The following is a 22553-nucleotide window of genomic DNA, read 5'->3' as shown; positions in this document are numbered from 1 at the left end:
CACGGCTGGTCTCGAGCCCTAGACGTGAGTCTCCGCCTGCAGGCTCCATCCCCTTCCTAAGCAACGGAATCCAGTCCTTGTCGGAATAGTAGATTTAAAAATCTAAGTTAAAAAAAAAAAAAAATAGAACTCGCCATGCCTTTTCATGGGTGATAGGTGACACATGTGTTGCATTACCTAGGGCTGCGTTGGACCTTTCTACGCAGCATTTAAACTTACCTGGCCACGAGGCGCCTGGGTGGCTCAGGCGGTTGAGCGCCCGACTCGATTTTGGCTCAGGTCATGATCTCCTGGTTTGTGAGATCGAGCTCCGCGTTGGGCTCTGCGCTGACAACACAGAGTCTGCTTGGGATTCTGTCTCTGTCTCTGTCCTTCCCCTGTAATAAAATTACAATTCTAGTTATAGCACACGTGTCAGGTAGACCTTTTAAACCTTCTGTCTAATCCAGGGCAGGAGTGAATGTAGCAGGAAGGGGCAGTGTCTTTTGGGCAGCGAGCTGGAATTGCTGTTGGTTCTGTTCCTATGAGACAGTAAGATAATTTGCTTCGTTGTACAATTGTATTTCCCTGCAGGGACGTTTCCCTGACATTTGTATCCCTCTTCCTAATGACTTGAAAGATTCCCTAACCGCAGTCAAGACTTTGAGCCCATTAGCTCTTTCCAGCACACAGGTCGCCTTCTGTTGAGAGTCCCACGTAGGGGAATTTTGAGCAAGAACTTAATTATCAGATAGTGAAATGGTAGAGGAGGAACCGTAGACGATTACTCAGGAAACCAGTTCTTGTTCATAATGTCGGGCAGATGACTAGTCCTTTCTGGGCCTCTGTCATCAGTTGGAAAAAGGGAGGTTTGGATCCAACAGCTAAGGGAGGTCGTCCTTTCCAATTCCAAAATTCCATTTATATGGCCAGTGAATGTTCACTTTCCTGTGTTTATATGTACTTACTTAGCAGAAGCATTCAGTAGAATATATTTCCTCAGATTAGAATTAGAATATATTCATATACGCCCTTTCCACTGCCATTTAGTGGGTCCTGATACGTGACTGGCATGATGCCAAGTCTCAGGGATCTGAAATGAAACCATGAGGACCCGGGGAGCTGACGCTCTGGCCAGAGCTAATGTAGTGGTAGCAGGAGCAAGGGGTAACATCCTTCTGGAAATCACCCAACTTAGAATTGAGAAGCCCACGTTCTACTCCCTCCAGGACAGCGGATGCTCTATCGCAAGGCTTGAACTTTGTGATCTGGCCTCAAGTGTACACAAAGAATTTGTTCTTTTTTATTATTTTTTTTAATGTTTATTTTTGAGAGATAGAGCATGAGTGGGGGAGGGGCAGAGAGGGGGAGACACAGAATCTGAAGCAGGCTCCAGGCTCTGAGCTGTGTGTCAGCACAGAGCCCAATGCGGGGCTCCAACTTACGAACCAGGAGATCACGACCTGAGCCAAAGTTGGACGCTTAACCAACTGAGCCACCAGGCGTCCCCAAATTTTTTAATGTTTACTTTTGAGAGAGACAGACTATAAGTGGGGAGGGGCAGAGAGAGAGGGAAACAGAATTCGAAGCAGGCTCCAGACTCTGAGCTGTCAGCACAGAGCCTGATGTGGGGCTCGAACCCATGAGCTGTGAGACCACGTCCTGAGCAGAAGTCAGTTGCTTAACCAACTGAGCCACCCAGGCGCCCCAAGAATTTGTTCTTTTGACAGTATCAGCAACCGTGTGAAGGCCTACAGGGTGTCAGGTGCTAGGACTATGACGATGAAGAAGAATGTTTGGGTGTTAACCTTCCTGCAGGTTATAGGCTGATGTTTCACCTCTCTCCCAGGGAACACTTGGGCTGGGGGGCGGGGGGCGTGCATGAAGGGTTTCAATTAAATTTTACCAGCTCAGACTAAAAATCTGGATTTGAAAAGTAGTTCAAATAGTACAGATACACAGGTTTTCCCTTCCTGAATATACTAAACATTGAATTTTTCTGTTTTCTGGAAGACTCTGGTATGGGGAAGTCGAGCCCCAGTTGCCAAGAGCACCAAATTCCTCTAGTCCTGTCTAATCCTGCCTCGTAATGAGCTGAAATGCTGGCATTTGACCAGATGAGTCGTTTTTGAGATGAACTGGGCCAGGGTGGCACAGTAAAGGCCTGCCATGTGGTGGCTGGTAAGAGCTGCCTGGGTAGTGAGTGGTCTCTCCCAAGTTCCCCTCCTTTCTGCTGAAGCACAGTGAGATGGGAACTGTCTCCAAGAGGCCAAGGTCTCAGGACTGCACCCCTGAGACATGTGCCACTGCCCTGAATAATGGAACAAGCTAAGGACACACATGGTGTCCCTTAAATCTTTGTTCCCAGTGGCTGAGTGAACGAATGGGGCGGTTAAGGGATGGCTCGAATCTAGGTGAGCCTTAGGAGGCCGCCCCCTCCCCCAAATGCTGTGCTCCCGATAGCGATGCCTTGGCACAGCCCCGAAGCCCCTTTAGGAGCATTCACTGGTAACAGTTAGTGGTGTGCTGGGGATATGGCCAAGGCTTCCCCGGACCCCACTAGAATGGGCTCCCCTTGCAAGTTTGCGGGTGGCTTCGTGTACGGGGAGGTCCCGCAAGGCGCTCGGCGGGGCCTGTTCATTGGCAGAACCCTCCGCGCGCGGCGTGCGTCCACAACCGGACAGCGAACGGGGCGGTCCCTCCTGTTCCAAACGTCCACCGGCCGCGACCCTGCGCGAGGGGAGGGCGGCCCAGGGCTCGAGCTCGCGGAGCTGGGAGACGGGAGAGCGGAGACCGGACTGCGGAGGGCAGGTGGCGTCCGGACCCCGCCGGGGAGGCGGGCGCCCGTCCCTGGGAGCAAAGAGTGGGAAGCCTGGCGGCCGGGCCCTTCCTCTCGGTCTCCCGAGGGCTGCAGACGGTGACTCGTGCTCCGGAGAGCGCCAGGGGCGCGGCGGGCAGTGAGGGGGACGTGGCGGGCGTGGACCCCCGCTGAGAAGGCTCACGATGCCGCCCGCGACGGCGACCGCCAGGGTCTCCCTCCGGGAGCTGGCCGACCTGGCCATCGGCACCCCGGAGGTGGGCGCCGTCAACTTCACGGCCCTGCACACGCTCATCGTGGCCATGCTCCGGAGCCTCAACCTGCAGGAGGTGCGCATCAACTTCCAGTCGCCGTCGCCCGAGTCGAGTCGCTCCTCGGAGCTCCCGCGGACCGTGCTCAGCGCCCCGCAGCTGGCTGTGCCCAAAGAGAAGCCGCGCAGCAGCTCGGCCAGGCCGCCGGCGCTGGAGAGCCAGGTGAAGGACCTCAGCAAGCAGCTCAAGACCGTCACAAGCCAGGTGCAGGGCATCATGGGCCACGTGCAGCACCTTACTTATCCCGTGGGCCGGCTGCCCGTGGACTCCCAGGACTGGCTGGAGGAGGAGATGGCCGTGCTGCTGCCGGACAGGGCTCGAGGAGGGTCGATGAAAATCGGGAAGGACGGCGAGCAGGACGGCGAGCGGGCCAGCGTCACCAAGGTGAGCGCGGGTGGCCAACAGGCCTCTCCCCAAGCGGAGGGGTTGGGGCGCCAGACCACCGAGCGGCCCTTCTCGACCTTGCAGGCCACGGTGCTGCTGCACGATGTCGCAGAAGATGTGAAAGCCTTGAAAGAAGCCAAGGAAAAGGCGCAGGAGCATTCCGAGGTGAGGTCCCCTGGTGAGGGAGGTGGGGACCCCCACCTCGCGGATGAGTCGCCCCTTCCCACGCGGCGCTTTTCCTCGTCGCTCCACCACCAGTTCTCAGACACCTAGGGATCCTGAGCCGGCCCAGGGTGGGGCATGGGGGGTGGGGGCGGGGAGCTGACAACCTCTCAGAATATTCTTTGAGCCAATTTCCTTTAAACAAGAATAAAGTAAGATGGTGGGTGAAAGCCCAATCTCCGTCCTAGAGGAGGGCCCGAGATGGAGAGAGCGCCGTGGTCACACAGCAGCCGCGGGCATCCGCTCCTGCACTTCGGTCTCGGTTTCCTTGGAGAAGGAAGTGGAACTTTCAGACGCACTGTAGGGACCGGAAGCACGAGGCAGTGCCACCCAGGGGCTCGGAGCTGGAAGGAGGAGGAGGGGCAATTAGGAAGAAGCACCCCCCTCCCCCTCTCCCGCCGAGGCTGGGGGGTGGGGGGCGGTGCGCAGAACAGCTCAAAGAAGACGGTGGGAGCCAGTGACCACATTCTACCTCGGGTCCCAGGCCTTGAGCGCCCAGCGGGACTCATTTTCACTCTGGGAAGCTTTTCTTTTTGAAATGTAGTGTTGGGGGTTGGGGGTAGGGTGTTGTGGTTTTTGTTTTTGTTTTTAGACTAAAGGCTTGTTTTACCTTGAGATTCCTACATTCTGGAGGTTTGCAGAAGTCATACGGAGCAACTTAAGTTTTAGCAATTTGTCTTGGCTCTTTCGGGGTGCTTTTCTCTTTCAACCACACAGACGTTCAGACACCCTGGAAGTGCCTGATAATTTTTGTCCTTGAGAGGCTTAATCAGCCTCAGTCAGCAGGGCTGGGATGTTTCCTTGGTGGGTAGGATGAAATGAATCCCGGGACCCAAGGCTCCATTCCTGTGCTAGCATTTGCTCTTGACCCGCTGTCCCCCAGTCCCTCCTCCAGTGCCCCCCCCCCCCCCACTTCCCTTCCTCTAGTTGGCTGGAAAGGAAAAGAAGAGCCTTGACTTAACCAGCCCCACCTCTACTCCTCCCCTCCTAGATCAGCACACCTCCTTTCTTCTTCTCCTTGTGCGGGGGGTGGGGGGGGGGGCACAAGAGGAGCTGTTTTGATCCTCAGTCTCTGAACTCTTCTTCCAGAAAGCCTTCCAACGGATGGATGAACTAGAGAAGATAATCAGAGAACGGGACAAATTCCTGGTAATATGGGCAAGCTCTGTGACAAAGGGCCCTCAAGGAGGCAGCAGGGGAAGATGTCTAGACTCCCACCCCAGAGGTCTGTGTCCCTCTGGGGTTTGATGATGCCTTCTGCCCTCTGGGCACTGCCCCTGGATTGAGGGGAAATCCTTCCCATCCCTGTCCGGGTGTCCCACAAGGAGCCGTCATGGGACAGGAAACTGGCTGCCCAAGAGTCACTGGTCACATGAAGGACAGTGACTTGTCCTCAGGGCTAGAGCTATGGTTCTGTTAGCTCAGTTCTGTTCCTGAAGCTTTCAGAGACTAAACTAGGGGTGTGTGTCTGTCTGTCTGTCTGTCTTCTTGTTGTCGATTACTGTCAGGATCTAGTGGGCCGGAAGCTGAGTTTGATGCCTGTTGGAGAAGAAGTCACCATGGTCACCTGGGAGGAGCTAGAGCAAGCAATTACTGATGGCTGGAGGGCCTCACAAGCGGTGAACAAATTGGGGGGGGGGGGGGGGACCTGGGCCGTGGTCTCGGGTGGGGCTCCCCTGAACCTCTCTCCCTTTTTACTACTGCACAATATTCCGTTACGTGGATGTTAATAATTTCATGTTTCCTATTATGGGTGTTTTATGTGGTTTTTTTCCTATCTTGTAACAAACCACGCTCCAATGTGACCTTCACACATGCAAACATACCCTCAGGGCAGATTCCCAGAAATGGAATGTGGGTTTGTGATTTGGCTAATTTTTGCCAAACAGTCCTCCGTGGAAATGCTTCCAATTTAACCCCCCACCAACAATGTGGGAGAGAACTTGTTTCTTGAGTTCCCACCAGCCCTGTCTTCCAGTACCCGTTTTTTCCCCAATTGGATGGAAAATGGTACCTGAGTATAGTTTTGATTTGCTTTTGTAGCTTTTCAAAGTTCCTTTACAGTCTGTTCTGAGATGCCTGAGTCCCTTCACTCTTAGTGGACAAAGATGACCAACCTTGGAAATAAAACGTCTTTAGGGGGCCCTGTGCTGATGACTTTGACACATGGGTGCATGCAATCATCTGTCCGTCCTAAGTGCACAGGATAACCAAATTGTTTTTAGATCCCCACCCTGTCTCCGCCTGAATAAAATGGGTATTCTCAAATGGCCCTCAAGGACGAGGATCAGTTGCCCTTTTGGTCTGGACATTCCCCTTCTCCTGGCTTGTGCCTCTGGATTACTCAGAAAGGACCACCCTCTCCCCGCACCCCACTACTCACACAAACCAGGGAGACAATGGACCTTTTGGCGCCACCAAGTGGCCATCTGGGGTACGTTCACTATTACGTGGGTGCTTTTTGAATGGGGGTGCATCTTCAGAGGAGTTGGAAGAGGACCCTGCAAACGAAAGGAATGGCCTAGAAAAAGGTTGCCTCTGCTTTTGCTCTGTGTGTGTGTGTGTGTGTGTGTGTGTGTGTGTTTTAAGCCAAAGGTTTTGTGCACGTATGAGTATCCTGTTTTAAGTGAACTACGCATTTTTTCAAGGTGCCATAGGAGACACCTGCCAGACCTAAAACTAAGCACAATATAAGCTCCTTTAGACATTTTCGCTTCTCTGGAGGTAAGAAAGTGTGTGTGTTTTGACAGTTGCTCGTAATTGTGAACAACCCCAGGAGCAAATGAGGATAAATTATAAACATGAAAACATCTTTGAGAACAAGTTCTGGTAATGACGAGTCCACCTGCCGCACAGACCAAAATGAACGCGTGGAGAGCGTCCCTGTGTCAGGCTGAGAAAACACGACAGACATGCCAGAGCCCCATCTTTCTTGCACTGTTGGTGGGACCCTTTATGAAATTAGGATTTAAAAAATCAGCGTGGTTTTTTTTTTAAAGTTTTTTTAAAGACAGAGCAAGCAGAGAGGGAGAAAGAATCCCAAGCAGCCTCCATGCTATCAGCGCAGAGTCCGATGCAGGGCTTAAACCCATGAGCTGCGAGATCATGACCTGAGCCAAAATCAAGAGTTGGATGCTCAACTGACTGAGCTACCCAGGCGCCCCAAAACTCAGCATCGTTAAGGTCAACTATGTGTTTTGGCCGATGGGCGGTAGCTCTGAGGCGATGCTGAGGCACAGCATCTGCCTGTATCCTAAGTAGGGGGTCAGGACACACACTGGGACGGTGAGTACAGGGGTGATCAGCACAGAGGAGTCAATGTCATATCTGGAACGCCAGACATGGGAAAGGAGTTGTGTTTTGATCTGGAGGAGGAAGGCTGCAAGCACACACGTAGCAGCTACAGTTATGGGAGCTCAGAACTGAGGAGGAAGGTGCCCGTCCCAGGAGTTGAATGTACTTGGGGACACAGCCCAGTGCCAGCCAAAGGCGTATTCTGATGGGCAACAGGGTGTTCTTTACAACTTTGTATACCGTAAGAAGTAAGGGAGATGATTCGTTCTCAGAAATACCAGATAAAAGCTGTGCTAACAGGTTTACAATCTATTGGAACATGTATGAACCACCCCCCCTCCCCCCGCCATAATGGAGTCCCAAACCTTTAGACACGTCACTTCCTGGTTCTCCCCACCCCACCCCCCTTCCCGTCTCTGATTCGAGGCCTTATTTTTGTGGTCTTTGCAATGAGCATGCGCCAAAAAACTGAAGTCTCTGCGTCAGCTCAAAGAATGTACATTTGTTCCAGTCAGACTACTTTTTGCCTTACATGGGCATAGGCGACTTCCGGGTAAGGCTGTAACCTCCCTAGTACTCAGCCAGTGAGGAATCAGGGGAGGGACTCACCTCTGTAGCACTCAGCCAATGAGGAACCAGGGGAGGGACTTGCGTGCTAGGAGGTAAATTGTCTGCTGTAACTGCCCAGAGTGTGCCCGTCCGTCAGATGCCCACTCTTGTAAGGACATTGATTAAGGTTTGGTGATCAACACCTCGCCTCACTGTGCTCGGAGTCTCTGCCTCCCTCCTTTGATTGGGTGGGTGGCTTTAATTCTCCCATATATCCAAGAATGATGATGTTGCTTCTGCTGCTTCTCCTTCTTCCCTCCTCCTGTCCTACTACTAGGGGTCAGAACCAAGAAGAGCCTACCCTAGCCCACCAATCAAAACTTTCGTTAAGGGAGGAAAAAGCTTCCTCACTTTCCTGTCATCACAGTGTCGAATCTGAATTTCCAGCTAGATCCCTTTGTGACGGGCATTTAACGATGGAAGAATTTTTCAGCAACCATTTTACCAGCCCACGGACCTTGAGCACAGACGTTCTCTTGCAGAAATAGCATGTCCAAGGGCTATTTCTCTTCAAAGCTTTGTGGCCTCTAAACAGAGTAGAAAGCAAAAATTAAAACTTGTATTCCAGTACAACTGTGAAATTGTGATCAGCATTTAGATATCTTCTGCTTCAGGACCCAAAGAACAGTGGAGCAATCGTGAGGAAGGGCTTCGCAAGACTGACCCTGCTCCCCTCTACCTGGGCAAAATGGCCCATCCCCGGGGAAACTGGAATTAAAATGTCGTAATGTCTCGGCGTCATGGACATAGTAGGTAGGTTCTGTGGATTGGGGGTGCAGATCTCATTTAAGGCAGGAAGGACTGAAAGCCCCAGTCCAGGAGGGAGCGCTAGATGAATCCTTCCTCGTTCAGATCACAACCGAACGGGCTAACAGGGAAGGAGGGGCTTAAAAGAAATGTATTTTGGGGCGCCTGGGTGGCTCAGTCGGTTGAGCGGCCGACTTCGGCTCAGGTCACGATCTCGCGGTCCGCGAGTTCGAGCCCCGCGTCGGGCTCTGGGCTGACGGCTCAGAGCCTGGAGCCTGCTTCCGATTCTGTGTCTCCCTCTCTCTCTGCCCCTTCCCCGTTCATGCGCTGTCTCTCTCTGTCTCAAAAATAAATAAATGTTAAAAAAAAATTAAAAAAAAAAAAAAGAAATGTATTTTGACTCGAAATAGACCCATTGATTCCAAGATGTACATTTCCCCCCCACTCATATTTTAGCGTCTCTGAAATCAGGTTGTGTCTTTGAGTTGATGGTATTTTGTAATTGATTGGCAGCATTTTCCTTTTTCTACCGGTACGTAAATTGATGGTCCATCATAAACGACACCACCTTAGGCTTGCTGAAGTGAGGAGAGCCGGCACGAGATACACTTTGGTAGGAAAGTCCTATGGTATTGACTATCTTGGAAGGCGAGAGTTGATAAGTGGTCTTAACATAGAGCACCTGGCATCTCTGCCTCCAAGATCCTTGAACTTGGTGCAGGGTGTAAGGGACAGAGCCACAGATGGCTGTTTTCCAGATTTTCCCAGCTGGAGGGGGGGTGAGTAGTTACAGTGTGTTGTTTAGAAATCTAGGAGATGAGTCTGAAGTATGGTTCATGTTAGGAGGTCAGGCCTGGCACCCATTATTTTCAATTCCCGTGATCCTCAGCTATGATGTGGGTCTCATCTGACGCCAGTAACAAAAACGAGCAACTTTTCTCTTTTTTTTTTTTTTAATGATTTTTTTAATGTTTATTATTGATACAGAGCGTGAGAGCAGGGGAGGGGCAGAGAGAGAGGGGGAGGCACAGAATCTGAAGCAGGCTCCAGGCTCTGAGCTGTCAGCACAGAGCCCGACACGGGGCTCGAACTCACAAACTGCGAGATCATGACCTCAGCCGAAGTTAGTCGCCCAACCAACTGAGCCACCCAGGCGCCCCCAAAACCAAAACGACCAACTCTTTGAAAACCCCATTCCATCCCCCCACTATAACTGTTATATCCATTTTTCCAGGATTGCAAACTGTAGCTTTAGTTTTAGGCACTGTGGCAAGCTGAATAGCATTGATTTACGTGGGAAAAGGGACCTGGTGGATGTGAAGCAGTTAAGGATTTTGAGATGGGGGCTTATTCTGGATCATCTGGGTGGGCCCAGTGGTGTGATCACAAAGGTCCTGATGAGAGGGAGGCAGAAGATTCTACTACCGAGGAGGGGAAGGAAATGTGGCCACAGAAGCAGAGATTGGAGCCATGCAGGCACAAGCCAAGGAATGCCAGCAAGTCTAAGAAGCTGGAGAAGGCGAGAGCCTGCACAGTCAGCACCTGCCAGTCACCTTGACCCCAGCCCAGTGAAACTAGCTTTGGAATTCTGCCCTTCCGACCTGTACGATAAGAAATCTGTGCTCTCTGAAGCCACTAAGTTGTGGGGTAGTTTGTAAAGGCAGCCATCAGGAGCAGGTTAATACAGTCCCCTTCTTCCTCTTGAGGGCAGTTCATGAATGATTGTCTAAGTCTTGTAGGTTTAGCTGAACTTTTCCGATATTGTTTCTGAATGTCAGGCAGCAACCTGGACGGACACAAAGTCCACAGCAATTGGTTCTGGAATGGTTTTCTGACACGAGCAATACATTAGTACATTGGGTGTCTTTTAAGATTTGCCTTCAAAATCTTTGCATGCAATTTTCTCCTCCTTCCCTTCCCTTCCCTTCCCTTCCCTTCCCTTCCCTTCCCTTCCCTTCCCTTCCCTCCCTTCCTTCCTTCCTTCTTCCCTCCCTCCCTTCCTCTTTTGTTTGTTGTTGTTTGCAGTGATTGATTTTAACTCCAGTAGGCCTCTCTAGGTGACAGGCAGAACCCTAAAATGGTTGCCAAGACTCCTGCCCTCTGCTGCGCACACCTGTATAATCCCCTCGGGTGTGGGCAGAACCTGTGGATATGATTTGGTACCTCTCCCATAATTAGGCTGCTAATACACTGACTTTGAGTTAATCTCAGGAGGGATTGGGTGGCCCTGACCTAATCAGGTGAACCCTTCTCAAGCAAGTGAAACCCGAGTCTGGCCCCTGTGGAGGGGGCCGAGTGGCTGAGATCGAGAGTGGCCTCTAGGAGCTAAGAGCTACAGCCGGGCACGAGGAGCTGATTTCTGGCAACAATGCTGAGCCTGAGATAAGGCCGCAGCTTGGCCTAGATTGCAGGCTGAGGGCCCTGATGGAGAACACAGATAAAACATGTCCAGACTCATGACCCATGGAAACAGTGAGATAATCAACTCTAAACTCGTGTCGTTTTCGGTGTCTATGTCTGTGGCAATTTGTGAGACGGCAGGAGAAAACGAGTCCAGGTCGTTGAACTGGTGTTTTTGTTAAATGGTTTGGGGCCTCACCGAGTAGTTCCCGAGCTAGGATTGCAGGTGGGCCATCAAGTGTCACCAGTGAGGCTCCTGACCTCAGAGGGAAGTATTGCGCTCTGCCAAGGTGAGGCCCTAAGACGTTGTAAATCTTTCGTGCTTCCTGGGATCTTGTAGGTGATTGGGAAGAGTAGGAAATTGTTTCGCAAAGATTTTAAGGTCTCCCAGGGTCCAAGGAGTAAGTACACACTAACACTGGGTGGTGCCAGCCTCACCCTGGCCAGGGTCCCCTACTGAGAGCTGTGCGTTTTTGCAGCTTTACAGATGCTGCTCAACCGATGTGGAACAAGTTGCAGATGGCATTTAAGATTATAATCACTGGGGGTTGGGGGGAGGGGCGGGGGTGGAGGCCCCTGGTTGGCTTAGTCTGTAGAGCATGCTATTCTTAGATCTTGGGGTCGTGAGTTCGAGCCCCACATTGGGTGTAGAGATTGCTTAAAAGAAAAACTCAAGGAGAAAAAAATAAAGATTATAATCACGGGAACTTGGATCCTGACTAAAAAATGATAGTCATGGGGATCACAACACAGCCTCTGGTCAGGATTAGATGTGCCTGAAAGAGGGTAGTGGGACTTATGGAATGGCATGTTTTCCCCCCACGTTTAAAAATTGACTTAAAAAAATAGACTTTATCTTTTTTTTTTTTTTTAATGTTTTTATTTTTGAGACAGCATGAACAGGGGAGGGGCAGAGAGAGAGGGAGACACAGGATCTGAAGCAGGCTCCAGGCTCCGAGCTCTCAGCACAGAGTCTGACACAGGGCTCGAACTCACGGACTAGGAGATCCTGACCTGAGCTGAAGTCGGATGCTTAACCGACTGAGCCGCCCAGGCACCCCTAGACTCTGTCTTTTTAGAGTTTTAGGTTCACAGCAAAATTGAGTGGAAGGCATAAGGGCTCCTGGCTGACTCCACCAGTAGAACATGTGACTCTTCATCACGGGATTGTGAGTCCAAGCCTCACATTAGGTATGGAGCCTGCTTAAAAAAAAAAAAGAAAGAAAGAAATTGAGAAGAAGGTATAAAGATTTCCCATCTGCCTTTTGCCCACACCTACCTGCATAGCCTCCCCCACTAACATCCCCCAACAGAGCGTACATTTGTTACAACTGGTGAACCTACATGGGCTCATAATGTCACTCAAAGTGACGTTGTTTTTAATGTTTACTTGTTTTTGAGACACAGAGAGAGAGACACAGAGCATGAGCAGGGGAGGGGCAGAGGGAGGCAGAGAGAATATGAAGCAGGTTCCACACTCAGCATGGAGCCCAACGCAGGGCTCAATCCCACAACCCTGGGATCATGACCTGAGCCGAAATCAAGAGTCGGACACTCAATCCACTGAGACACCCAAGCGCCCCAAGTTCCCTCCATGTCTTTTCATGACTTGATATAGCTCATTTCTTTTTAGCGCTGTATAATATTCCATTATCTGGGCTGGACCACAATTTGTTTATCCATTCACCTACTTGAAGGGCATCTTGGTTGTTTCCAAGTTTTGGCAATTATAAATAAGATTGCTGTAAGCATCTGTGTGCAGGTTTTTGTGTGGACATAAGTTTTCAACTCCTTTGGGTAAATACCAAGCACCGTGATTGCTGGGATATAGAAAGAATATGTTCAGTTTTGTAAGAAACCGCCAACTGTCTTCCACAGTGGCTGTGCCATTTTGCATTCCTACCAACAACGAATGGAAAGTTCTGTTGCTCCGTATCCTTGCCAGCATTTGCTGTTGTCAGTGTTCCAGATTTCGGCCATACTCATAGTTGTGTAGTGGTATTGTTTTAATTTGCATTTCCTTGATGACATTCCTGATGTTGGTAATCGATGTCTTCTCTTATTCCTCATCAGTGTGTCTAGAGGTTTATCAATCACGTTGCTTTACCCAAATAGCTCGTGTTTTCATTTTATTGATTTTCTTTGTTGTTTGCTGCTTTCTGCTCAGACCTTTAACATTTCCTTTCTTCTGCTTGTTCTGGGTTTAATCTGCTCTTCTTTTGCTAGTTCCTTGAAGTGCAAGCTGAGACTTTTTTCTATTTCAGTATTGGCATTTAGTGCTATATAAATATGTCCCTAAGTATTGCTCTAGCAGCAGCCCACAAATTCTAGTATACAGTTCAAGATACTTTCTATATCCCTTTTGATTTCTTCTTTCATCTATGATCTATTTAGCGGTCTTATTTTGTTTCTAAATATTTGGGGATTTTCCAGGGATCTTTCTGTCACTGATTTCTAATTCCATTATGGTAAAAAAATATAATATGTACAACCTGGATCCTTTTCAATTGTTAGATGTATATTTTATGGCCCAGAGCATGGTCTCTCTTGGTAAATGCTTGTGTGCACTTGAGAACAATGTGTCCTCTGCTATCCTTGGGGCAAGTATCCTATAAATGTCAGTCAAGTCACATGGGTTATAGTTTTGTTCAAGTTTACTGTATCTGGTGGGTTAAACTTTGTGTCCCCCCACCCCCACCCCTCCAAAAGGTGTTGAAGTCCTAACCCTGCAATGTAAATGTGACCTTATTTGGAAATGGGGTCTTTGCAGAAGATCAAGTTAAGATGAGGTCATTAAGGTGGGCCATAATCCAATATAAGTGAGTCTGTATAAAAGGGGGAAACTTGGACAGAAAGAGACACATATAGAGAGATGATTGTCCGGAGATGGTTGGGAGAAGATAGCCATCAATGAATGCCTGAGGCCACCAGAGCCTAGAAGAAAGCATGGAACAGATTCTCCCTCACAGCTTCAGAAGGCACCACCCCTGCCACACCTGGATCTCAACCTCCTCGCCTCCAGAGCTGTGAGACAACAAATTTCTGTTGTTCAAGGCACCCAGTCTGTTTGTTGTAACAGCTCCAGAAAATGAAGACAGTGTCCTGGCTGACTTTCTGCCTACTTGTCAATTACTGAGGGAAAGGTAGTGAAATATCTGACTATAATTGTGGGTTTATCCATATCTCCTTGTAGTAGTTCTGTCAGGTTTTTTGTCACATATTTTGAAGCTCTGTTATTAGGTGCACAAATATTTAGGATTGTTATGCTCTCTTCATGAATTGATCTCCTTATATGAAGAAATCACCTTTTTATCCCTAGTAATATTTTTCTTTCTGAAATCTACCTCGTCTGATATTAATACTGTGATTCCAGCTTTTTTTTTTCTTATACATGTGTGAGTGTGGTGTACTTTCTCCCATTCTTTTTGTTTTAACCTATTTGTGTCTCTCTATATGAAGTTTTTTTCTTACGAGTGACATGGAGTTGGTCTTGCTTTTTTAACCAATCCAACAATCTCTGCTTTTTAATCCGGCTGTTTAGATCATTTACATTTAGTGTGATTATTGATATAATTAGGGTTGAGTTATCGTCCTGCTATTAGTGTTCTGTCGTTCCATCTGCTTTTTGTTCCTTTTTCCCTCTTTGTCTTCTTCTTTTGTATTATTTGAATGTTTTTGTTTGTAACCTCTTTTGTTGGCTTATTAGCTATAAGTCTTTGTTATTTTATGTTATTTTTTAACGTTTTATTTATTTTTTTGAGAGCATGTGGGGGGAGGGGCAGAGAGACAGAGAGGGACAGAGGATCCGAAGCAGGCTCTGCGCTGACAGCAGCTCACGAACTGTGAGATCATGACCTGAGCCTAAGTCAGACACTCAACTGACTAAGCCACCCAGGCACTCCAAGTCTTTGTTATTTTAGTGGTTGCTTTAGGGTTTATAGATTTGTACCTCTTTAGCTTAATCACAGTCCACCTTCACATAGTATAAGGACTTTACAATGGCATATTTCCAGGGGCTTTTATTTCTGGGGTCAGCAAACTTTTTCTAGAGGAGGCAAGTAAATATTTTAGGTTTTGTGGGTCATATAGTCTTTGTCACAATTGCTCAACTCTTGTTATTATGTGAAAATAACCATAAACAATACATAAATGAATCAGTGTGCCTGTGTCCCAATAAACTATCATTAACAAAACAGATGATGGGCTAGATTTGGCCCGTGGCCGTTGTTTGCCAGCTCATGCTTTGTGCTATTGTTGTCTTGCGTTTTACTTCCACATGTGTTATAAACCCTACAATACATTGTTCTTATTTTGTTCAGTCAATTATCTTTCAAAGAGATTTGAGTCATAAGAAAACCGTCTTATAGATTCATCCATGTAGTTTCCATTTCCAGTGCTTTTTGTCCCTTTGTGTAGATCCAGGTTTCCATCTGGTATCGTTTTCTGTCTGCCTGATGGGTTTCATTTAACATTTCTTATAGTGTGAGTCTGCTGCTGATGAATTCCAGCTTGTATTTATATGACTGAAAACATCTTTATTTTTTTCCTGTGTTTTGTGTTTTGTTTGCGTTCTAGTGGCCTAACATGTGGTCTATTGTGGAAAATGTTTATTCAGATCTTGTTATGTGAAGTGTTGTACAGATATTTGCTGGTACAGTTGGTCTATGGTGTTGTTCAAGTCTTCTGTTTCCTGGTTGATCTTCTACCTATTGGTTTTATCCCTATTGAAAGTGGGGTATCAGGGCGCCTGGGTGGCTCAGTCAACGGTTAAGTGTCCCACCCAGCATATCTCATGGTTCATAAGTTCGAGCCCCATGTCTGGCTCTGTGCTGACAGCTCAGAGCCTGGAGCCTGCTTCAGATTCTGTGTCTCCCTCTTTCTCTGTCCCTCCTCCACTTGGCACTCTTTCTCTCTCTCAAAAATCAACATTAAACAATTAAAAAAAAAAAGAAAGTGGGGTATTGAAGTCTGCAACTATTATTGTTAAATTGTTTATTTCTCCCTTTAATCCTGTCCGTTTTTTTATGTATGTTAGAGCTCTGTTGCTCAGTTCATATATTTTTTAAAAATTATTATGTCTTCCTAATGAATTGACTCTTGTGTCAGTATAAAATGTCTTTCTTTGTCTCTATTAACAATGTTGTCTGATAGTAGTACAGTCACTCCAGCTCTCTTCTGTTCTTTTCTTTTGGGGGTGGGGGGAGTAATTTCTACACCCAGTATGGGGCTCAAACTCACAACCCTAAGATTAAGAGTTGCATGCTTCACTGACTGAGCCAGCCAGGCATCCCTCCAGTTCTCTTTTGATTAGTATTTGCATGGTTTATTGTTTTCTATCTTTTTACTTTCTACTTGTTTGTTTCTTTGACTCTAATATATGTCTCTTACAGACAGCATATAATTGGGTCATGAATCAGTTTTGGTTTTTTGTTTTTGCTTTTCATTTCATGTGTATTATCAGTGCTTCATTATAGAACATTTTGGGTTTTTAAATTTTATTTATTTTTTTAGACAGAGTGCAAGTGAGGGGGGAGGGGTAGAGGGAGAGAGAGAATCTTAAGCAGGCTCTACACCCAGTGCAGAGCCCCACAAGGGGCTGAATCTCACAACCCTGAGATCATGACCTGAGCCAAAATCAAAAGTCAGATGCTTAACTGACTGAGCCACCCAGGCACTTCCGCTATAGAACATTTTGTGAAGATCAGTGACATGTGGGCACCCAGAGTTTTTCAACACCAAGTGCCAATCATTTCTGATAAATATGTTCCTAAAACAAAATAATCACACATAACACAATTTCAGGATAATATATAGCATCAGCATAATTCACCAAATTATAAAAAGAACAATACTTAGAATCATGCACATTATTTCACCATTTCATAAAACTTCTGTTTTAACTTCTACCAACTTGGCCAGTATAAAAAAGAAAGTCTTCAAAAACTTTGTGATAACATGAACTACAAAATTAATTTTTGGATAAGTTGGGCGTTACTTTTCAAATTTTGCTTTAAGGTTTATTTGTTTCTTTAATCTGTCAAAAAATATGGTGAGGAGTGTATTGAGCGAGGTGAAGAAAAAGGAACTTCCAGTCGATAGATTCAGTGTGTCTGAAGATACTTGAGTAGTGCAAAGGAAACCTTCAAGGGCAAGAATATATTATAAATGAGAGTTTTGTAGCAAGATGAATGGACAAGCAGGTCTTGTATCAGTTGCCTCCAGAGGAAAGAGGTCTTCTTGAAGAATGCTTGTTTATAGAATCTTCTGTAAGACAGTGTTGGCTATGTGCAATGATTCATCTTTTACTAAAGGAATATCATAAGAGTGCATGTACTTTTCTAAGAGTTCACCCACCCTATCATTTTGAAATCCAGTTTCCAGAATGTGTTCAGCATTGGCTGTTTACCATCTGCCATCCTCAAGCCTCCTTGGGAGTCTCCCAGAATTATGTTGTTACTGTCTTGTAGTTGATCAAAATGTTCTGTGTTGTTCAAGGCACCATGTTTGTTAAATTCATGAATTGGTTCTCCTTTAAGTCCTTCGAACACCCCGTTTTCATCAAAATCCATGAAGTCGGTCATGATTCTGACATTTGGGTGATAAACGCCAACCTGATGGGTAACTTCCTGCAGTACATCATCAGCACCCAGCTGAAATTTGAACACAGGGAGACTGTGTCGTTGGAGCTTATCAAAGACTATCAAAGACTATCAAATTCTTGTATCCTTCCTTGAACATACATCAGATTCTGCCACAATTTCTCTTTCTTTCAGTTTAGCTCTTGGTAGAGCTTGTTTAATAAGCAAACCCTGTGATTTAGGGTTCCATTCAACCATATTAGGGGTACTTCTCTTCTATGGTAGGAACAGGATCAATTTTTGTAGCATAATCTTTTCCTTTTTGTTGAAGTAACTTTTCTAGACCTCCGTTTGTCACCAGCTTATAATTGTCAATGATATTATGACTTGGTGAGCATCTTTTCCCTTTTTAGGAACTAGGAAAACCCACTTAGAGTCCTATCGGGGTCTATTATTACCTGAAGGCTGGCAGGGTCCTTCTTTGATAAGACCACAGATCATTTCTTATAAGGCTCCTGATATGACCTGAACTTTTTTGGAATTCTGACCTCATTTTCACATACACAGCAGATTTTTTTATTAGTTATTTCTTGGTTAGTTGTCCTTAAAGGCACTCCGAGTTCTGTTCTTAAACTTGTCCTAGAACAATAGCATAGACAATATGCAACATCCAGAGATGCAGGGCTTGGATACAGGCATCTCAGTGATCTTGGACTTCTGCCTCACGTTCCTCTTTAAGGTGAACACGTACTGTGCCGGCACCACCCCTGCCCAGGACACACACGCTGGTACTTGCTGCTGTGTCCTCCCTGGCCAAGGTCTCATGTGCCTCCAGATGCAAAAAGAAAAAGCTGCACACGGTGATCAGTTTTTTTTTCTTTTTATGTTTATTTTTGAGAGAGAGAGAGAGCACAAGCAGGGGAAGGGCAGAGAGAGGGAGACACAGAATCCGCAGCAGGCTCCAGGCTCTGAGCTGTCAGCACAGAGCCCGATGCGGGGCTCGAACTCACACACTGTGAGATCATGACCTGAGCCGAAGTCAGAGGCTCAACCGACTGAGCCACCCAGGTGCCCCACGGTGATCAGGTTTTTAAATCCATTCTGCAAATCTCCTTCTGATGGGAGACTTCAGATTGGAGTGCTTCTTTTTTTCTTTCCTCTTTTTTTTTTTTTTTTTTTTTTTAGTTTATTTATTTTGGGAGATAAAGAGAGTGCGTGCATGAGCAGGGGAGGGGCATAGCAGGAGGGAGGGAGAGAGAGAGAGAGACAGAGAGAGAGAGAGAGAATCCCAAGCAGGCTCTGCACCATCAGCATGGAGTCCAACGCAGGGCCCAATCTTATGAACTGTGAGATCATGACCTGAGCCAAAAATCAAGAGTCAGACACCTAACCAACCATCCAGGTGCCTCCTGGATGGGGTGTTTAATTACTGATAAAATAGATTTACGTCTTCCATTTGCTATGTGTTTTCCATATATCTTAGGTCTTTTCCATTCCCCCATTCCTCAATCGCGTCTCTTTGGTGTTACATAAATGTATTCTCATGCGCTGTTTTCATTCCCTTGCTTCTTTTTCTGTATATGTTTTGGGGTTCTTAGGGGGTTCATAGCAGCGTTCGGCATAGAGCCGCTTATTCTCCATTAATGAGGCAACACCTTTCTGAGCACTCTCCCCCGAATTAGGAGTTTTTTCCAAACTGGCTGATAGAAACCGGCACCGTTCCCAACCCCAGGAGAGTCTGGGCACGGTTCCCTGCAGCCTTGCAGATGGCTCCCTTCCCAACCTTGGGTAGCTTCCTCACATAGTCATGCTGATCATTTCTGTGCTGGATACCCAAAGGGGGCCCTCTGCAGAGCTCCGGAGTCCTCTCTAGGTGCATGTCCCTTCTTTCTGATACTCTGTCCTGTGAGCCCTTGTGGCCTCAGTCTCCCTGAAGGCTCAACTCTCTCTCCCCAACTCGGGGAGTCCCTCGCCTGGCACTGTATGTAGCCTGGAAACTCTCTTAAGGCAGTAGAGCTCACGTAGTTGGCCTGCCCATGTTTCCGGGGTTGGCAGCCTTCACTAGCCGGTATCCAGCGTGTCTATTTCATTGTTGTTGCTTTTGGTTTTTGATTTTTGGTTATTACAGACAGGAGGGTAAATCCAGTTCCTGTCACTTCATTTGGGCTGGAAATGGAAATAGTCCCTATTTTCTTTTAACGGATTCTTAGTATTCTCCTGTATGAGTGTGTCCCCTAACTCGATCAGCCCCTTACTGATAATCTGTTTTCATAAACAGTGCTGCAGACTGTATATATATCCCGGCAGCCCTTTGTAAGAGTCCGCAGAGAAAATCTTACCTATGGAATTTCCGGGTACAAGAGTTGGTGCATTCACATTTTGGAGACATGGTTTACTCGCCCTGCCGTGTATACTTTTGCCATCAGCAATGGGCCACTGATGGGGTAGACTTTAGATTTTAAACTTAATAAAATTACTCATGTCCTTTATTTGTAGACCCAGCAATAGTTGGAGTGGATCACTTGTATTGTGTAGTGTTCCCGCTGTCCTTTATGAAGGGAATTAACATATTATGGTGGCAGGGCACCGGGGGGGGGGGGGGGGGGGGGGGGGGGGGAGGGGCTCAGTCGGAGAAGCATCTGACTCTTGGTTTCAGCTCGGGTCATGATCTCACAGTTCCGTGAGTCCAAGCCCCATGTCAGGCTCCACACTGACAGTGGAGAGCCTGCCGGGGATGGTCTCTCTCCCTCTCCCTCTGCCCCTCCCCCACTCATGTGCACGCGCGCTCGCGCACACACGCACCCTCTCTCTCTCAAATAAAGAAACTGAAAAAATAACATCTTATGAGGCCACTTGCAAATGTGCAGATTCTCAAAGCTTTGGAGACCTGTCCTTCAAGAACGTCAAAGTCTTTGTGTCCAGCTTAGTCTTAGGGACCAGAGGTTTCTCCAAAGGCCCTAAGTCATCCTTGTCAGATGTCCCAGGTTTTCTTTCCTTCGTGTCTTATAGTGAGGACTTTCTACTTACACTTACTGACCTCTTTCTTCCACTTCAACCAGGGCTCAGAGACAACAATGGGACTCCTTAAACGCAAAAAGCATACTTCCTTAACATCAGATGATGGAGCCTCCACCAAGCACTCAAGTGCTGACCCAACTGTGGATTCTGCACATGGTCATGGTTCCGATCGGACCTTATCAGGAATCAGTGCCACGGGATACCCCTCTGAAGGAGTTGGCAGGGAACAAAAGAAAAGCACCCCCACCACTGCATCCCCTGGTAGAGAACAGCACCCAAGGGCCCGTGACGAGGCTGGCGTGGCAAAGTCCCGTCACCCATCTGTGTCCCAATTCAGACTAGAGTCAGATCGTCACAGGACTAGAGAGCTGCAGCCGCACACCTCAGCATATCTAAGAAAAGATGAACGAGAGGCACACCCTGGTCTAGTTCAACAGGACTTGCCCTCAGCCACCGCGATCAGAGATCAGCATCCTCGTGTGTACCCAGATCAGCATGGGGGGGTACACGTTCGCTACGGTCAAATCTATCCAAGGCCAGACCAACATGGAATAGCACCGCTTGGCACGGATCAGCTTGCATCGCTCAATCATAGCACTTACCCACACAGTGTGGTACCCCTCAGCATGGGTCAGCTTGGTATGATGCCACCTGGAATGGATGAGCAGGGATCGGTGCTACCTGGCATGGATCAGCGTGGTATGATGCCACCACTGGTACCTGGCAGAGATCAGCGAGGCTTGCAGCTACCTAGCACAGATCAGCCTGGTATGGTTCCATTTAGCACATATCAGCACGGCATGACATTTCCTGGCACAGACCAACAGCCTGATGTGGCTCAGCGTGGATTGGTACCTCTTCACGTGGATCAGCATGGATTTTTAATATCCGGCATGGATCAGCAAGGACTGGCACTGCCTGGCATGGATCAGCACGGATTGGTTCCACATCTCATCGCTCAGCATGGTTTGGGACCAACTGGCACAGATCAGAATGCTTTAGTCCAGCCTGGTTTGGTCCAACCTGGAATGGATCAGCGCGGTTTGGTGCAGCCTGTTGTAGATGAAAGGGGTTTGGTTCAGCCTGGTGCTTATCTACCTGATTGGGTTCGTCCTGGTGCATATGCCACTGGCTGGGTCCAGCCTGGTGCCTATCCTCTTGATTTGGTATACCCTGATGTATATCCATCTGGTTTAGTACGGCTTGGTGCAGATCAGCCTGGTTTGATGCAACCTGGATTGGGTCAGCAAGATTCAGTCCAACCTGGAATGGATCAGTACAATTTGGGGCAGCCTGGAATGGATCAACGTGGCTTGGTCCAACTTGGAATGGATCAGCATGGTTTAGTGCAACCTGGCACAGTTCAGCCTGGGTTGGTGCAACCTGGAGCAGCTCAGCCTGGTTTGGTCCAACCTGGAGCAGCTCAGCCTGGTTTGGTCCAACCAGGAGTAGGTCAGCCTGGTTTGGTGCAACCAGGAGCAGCTCAGCCTGGTTTGGTCCAACCTGGAGTAGGTCAGCCTGGTTTGGTCCAACCAGGAGCAGCTCAGCCTGGTTTGGTCCAACCAGGAGCAGCTCAGCCTGGTTTGGTCCAACCAGGAGCAGCTCAGCCTGGTTTGGTGCAACCAGGAGCAGCTAAGCCTGGTTTGGTCCAACCTGGAGTAGGTCAGCCTGGTTTGGTCCAACCAGGAGCAGCTCAGCCTGGTTTGGTCCAACCAGGAGCAGCTCAGCCTGGTTTGGTCCAACCTGGAGCAGCTCAGCCTGGTTTGGTGCAACCTGGAGCAGGTCAGCCTGGTTTGGTCCAACCAGGAGCAGCTCAGCCTGGTTTGGTCCAACCTGGAGCAGGTCAGCCTGGTTTGGTGCAGCCTGGTGCAGCTCAGCTTGGTTTGGTGCAGCCTGGTGTAGCTCAGCCTGGTTTGGTCCAACCTGGAGCAGGTCAGCGTGGTTTGGTCCGACCTGGAGCAGCTCAGGTTGGTTTGGTGCAACCTGGTGCAGCTCAGCCTGGTTTGGTGCAGCCTGGTGCAGCTCAGCGTGGTTTGGTCCAACCTGGAGCAGCCCAGCGTGGTTTGGTCCAACCTGGTGCAGCCCAGCCTGGTTTGGTGCAGCCTGGTGCAGCTCAGCCTGTTTTGGTCCAACCTGGAGCAGCCCAGCGTGGTTTGGTCCAACCTGGTGCAGCCCAGCCTGGTTTGGTGCAAC

General features: G+C 48.2%; 1 protein-coding gene and 1 pseudogene across 14 annotated transcripts in view; one reads left to right on the top strand and one right to left on the bottom strand.

The window, feature by feature from the left end:
• Positions 1-386: 386 nt before the first annotated feature.
• The window catches only part of QRICH2 (glutamine rich 2), a 35733-nt gene continuing 13566 nt past the window's right edge, over positions 387-22553 (top strand). For 5 of the 14 annotated variants that reach the window (XR_008294358.1, XR_008294359.1, XM_053212566.1 and 2 more), the window contains exons 1-5: positions 388-3492; positions 3577-3657; positions 4804-4863; positions 5223-5333; positions 20402-22523. Coding sequence is in view for 12 of the 14 variants with exons in the window: in XM_053212566.1 (XP_053068541.1) it covers positions 2983-3492; positions 3577-3657; positions 4804-4863; positions 5223-5333; positions 20402-22523 (2884 nt within the window). In the remaining 2 variants the exon portion in view is untranslated. Of the gene's footprint in view, positions 3493-3576; positions 3658-4803; positions 4864-5222; positions 5334-20401; positions 22524-22553 lie in introns of all 14 variants that reach the window. The other 9 variants (XM_053212560.1, XM_053212559.1, XM_053212571.1 and 6 more) reach the window with 7 other exon arrangements.
• LOC128313525 (cytosolic 5'-nucleotidase 3A-like) lies at positions 13486-19221 on the bottom strand (annotated as a pseudogene).

The sequence above is a fragment of the Acinonyx jubatus genome, chromosome E1 (assembly GCF_027475565.1).
Source record: "Acinonyx jubatus isolate Ajub_Pintada_27869175 chromosome E1, VMU_Ajub_asm_v1.0, whole genome shotgun sequence".
Classification (NCBI taxonomy): domain Eukaryota; kingdom Metazoa; phylum Chordata; class Mammalia; order Carnivora; family Felidae; genus Acinonyx; species Acinonyx jubatus.
This window is presented reverse-complemented; position numbering and strand designations above follow the sequence as displayed.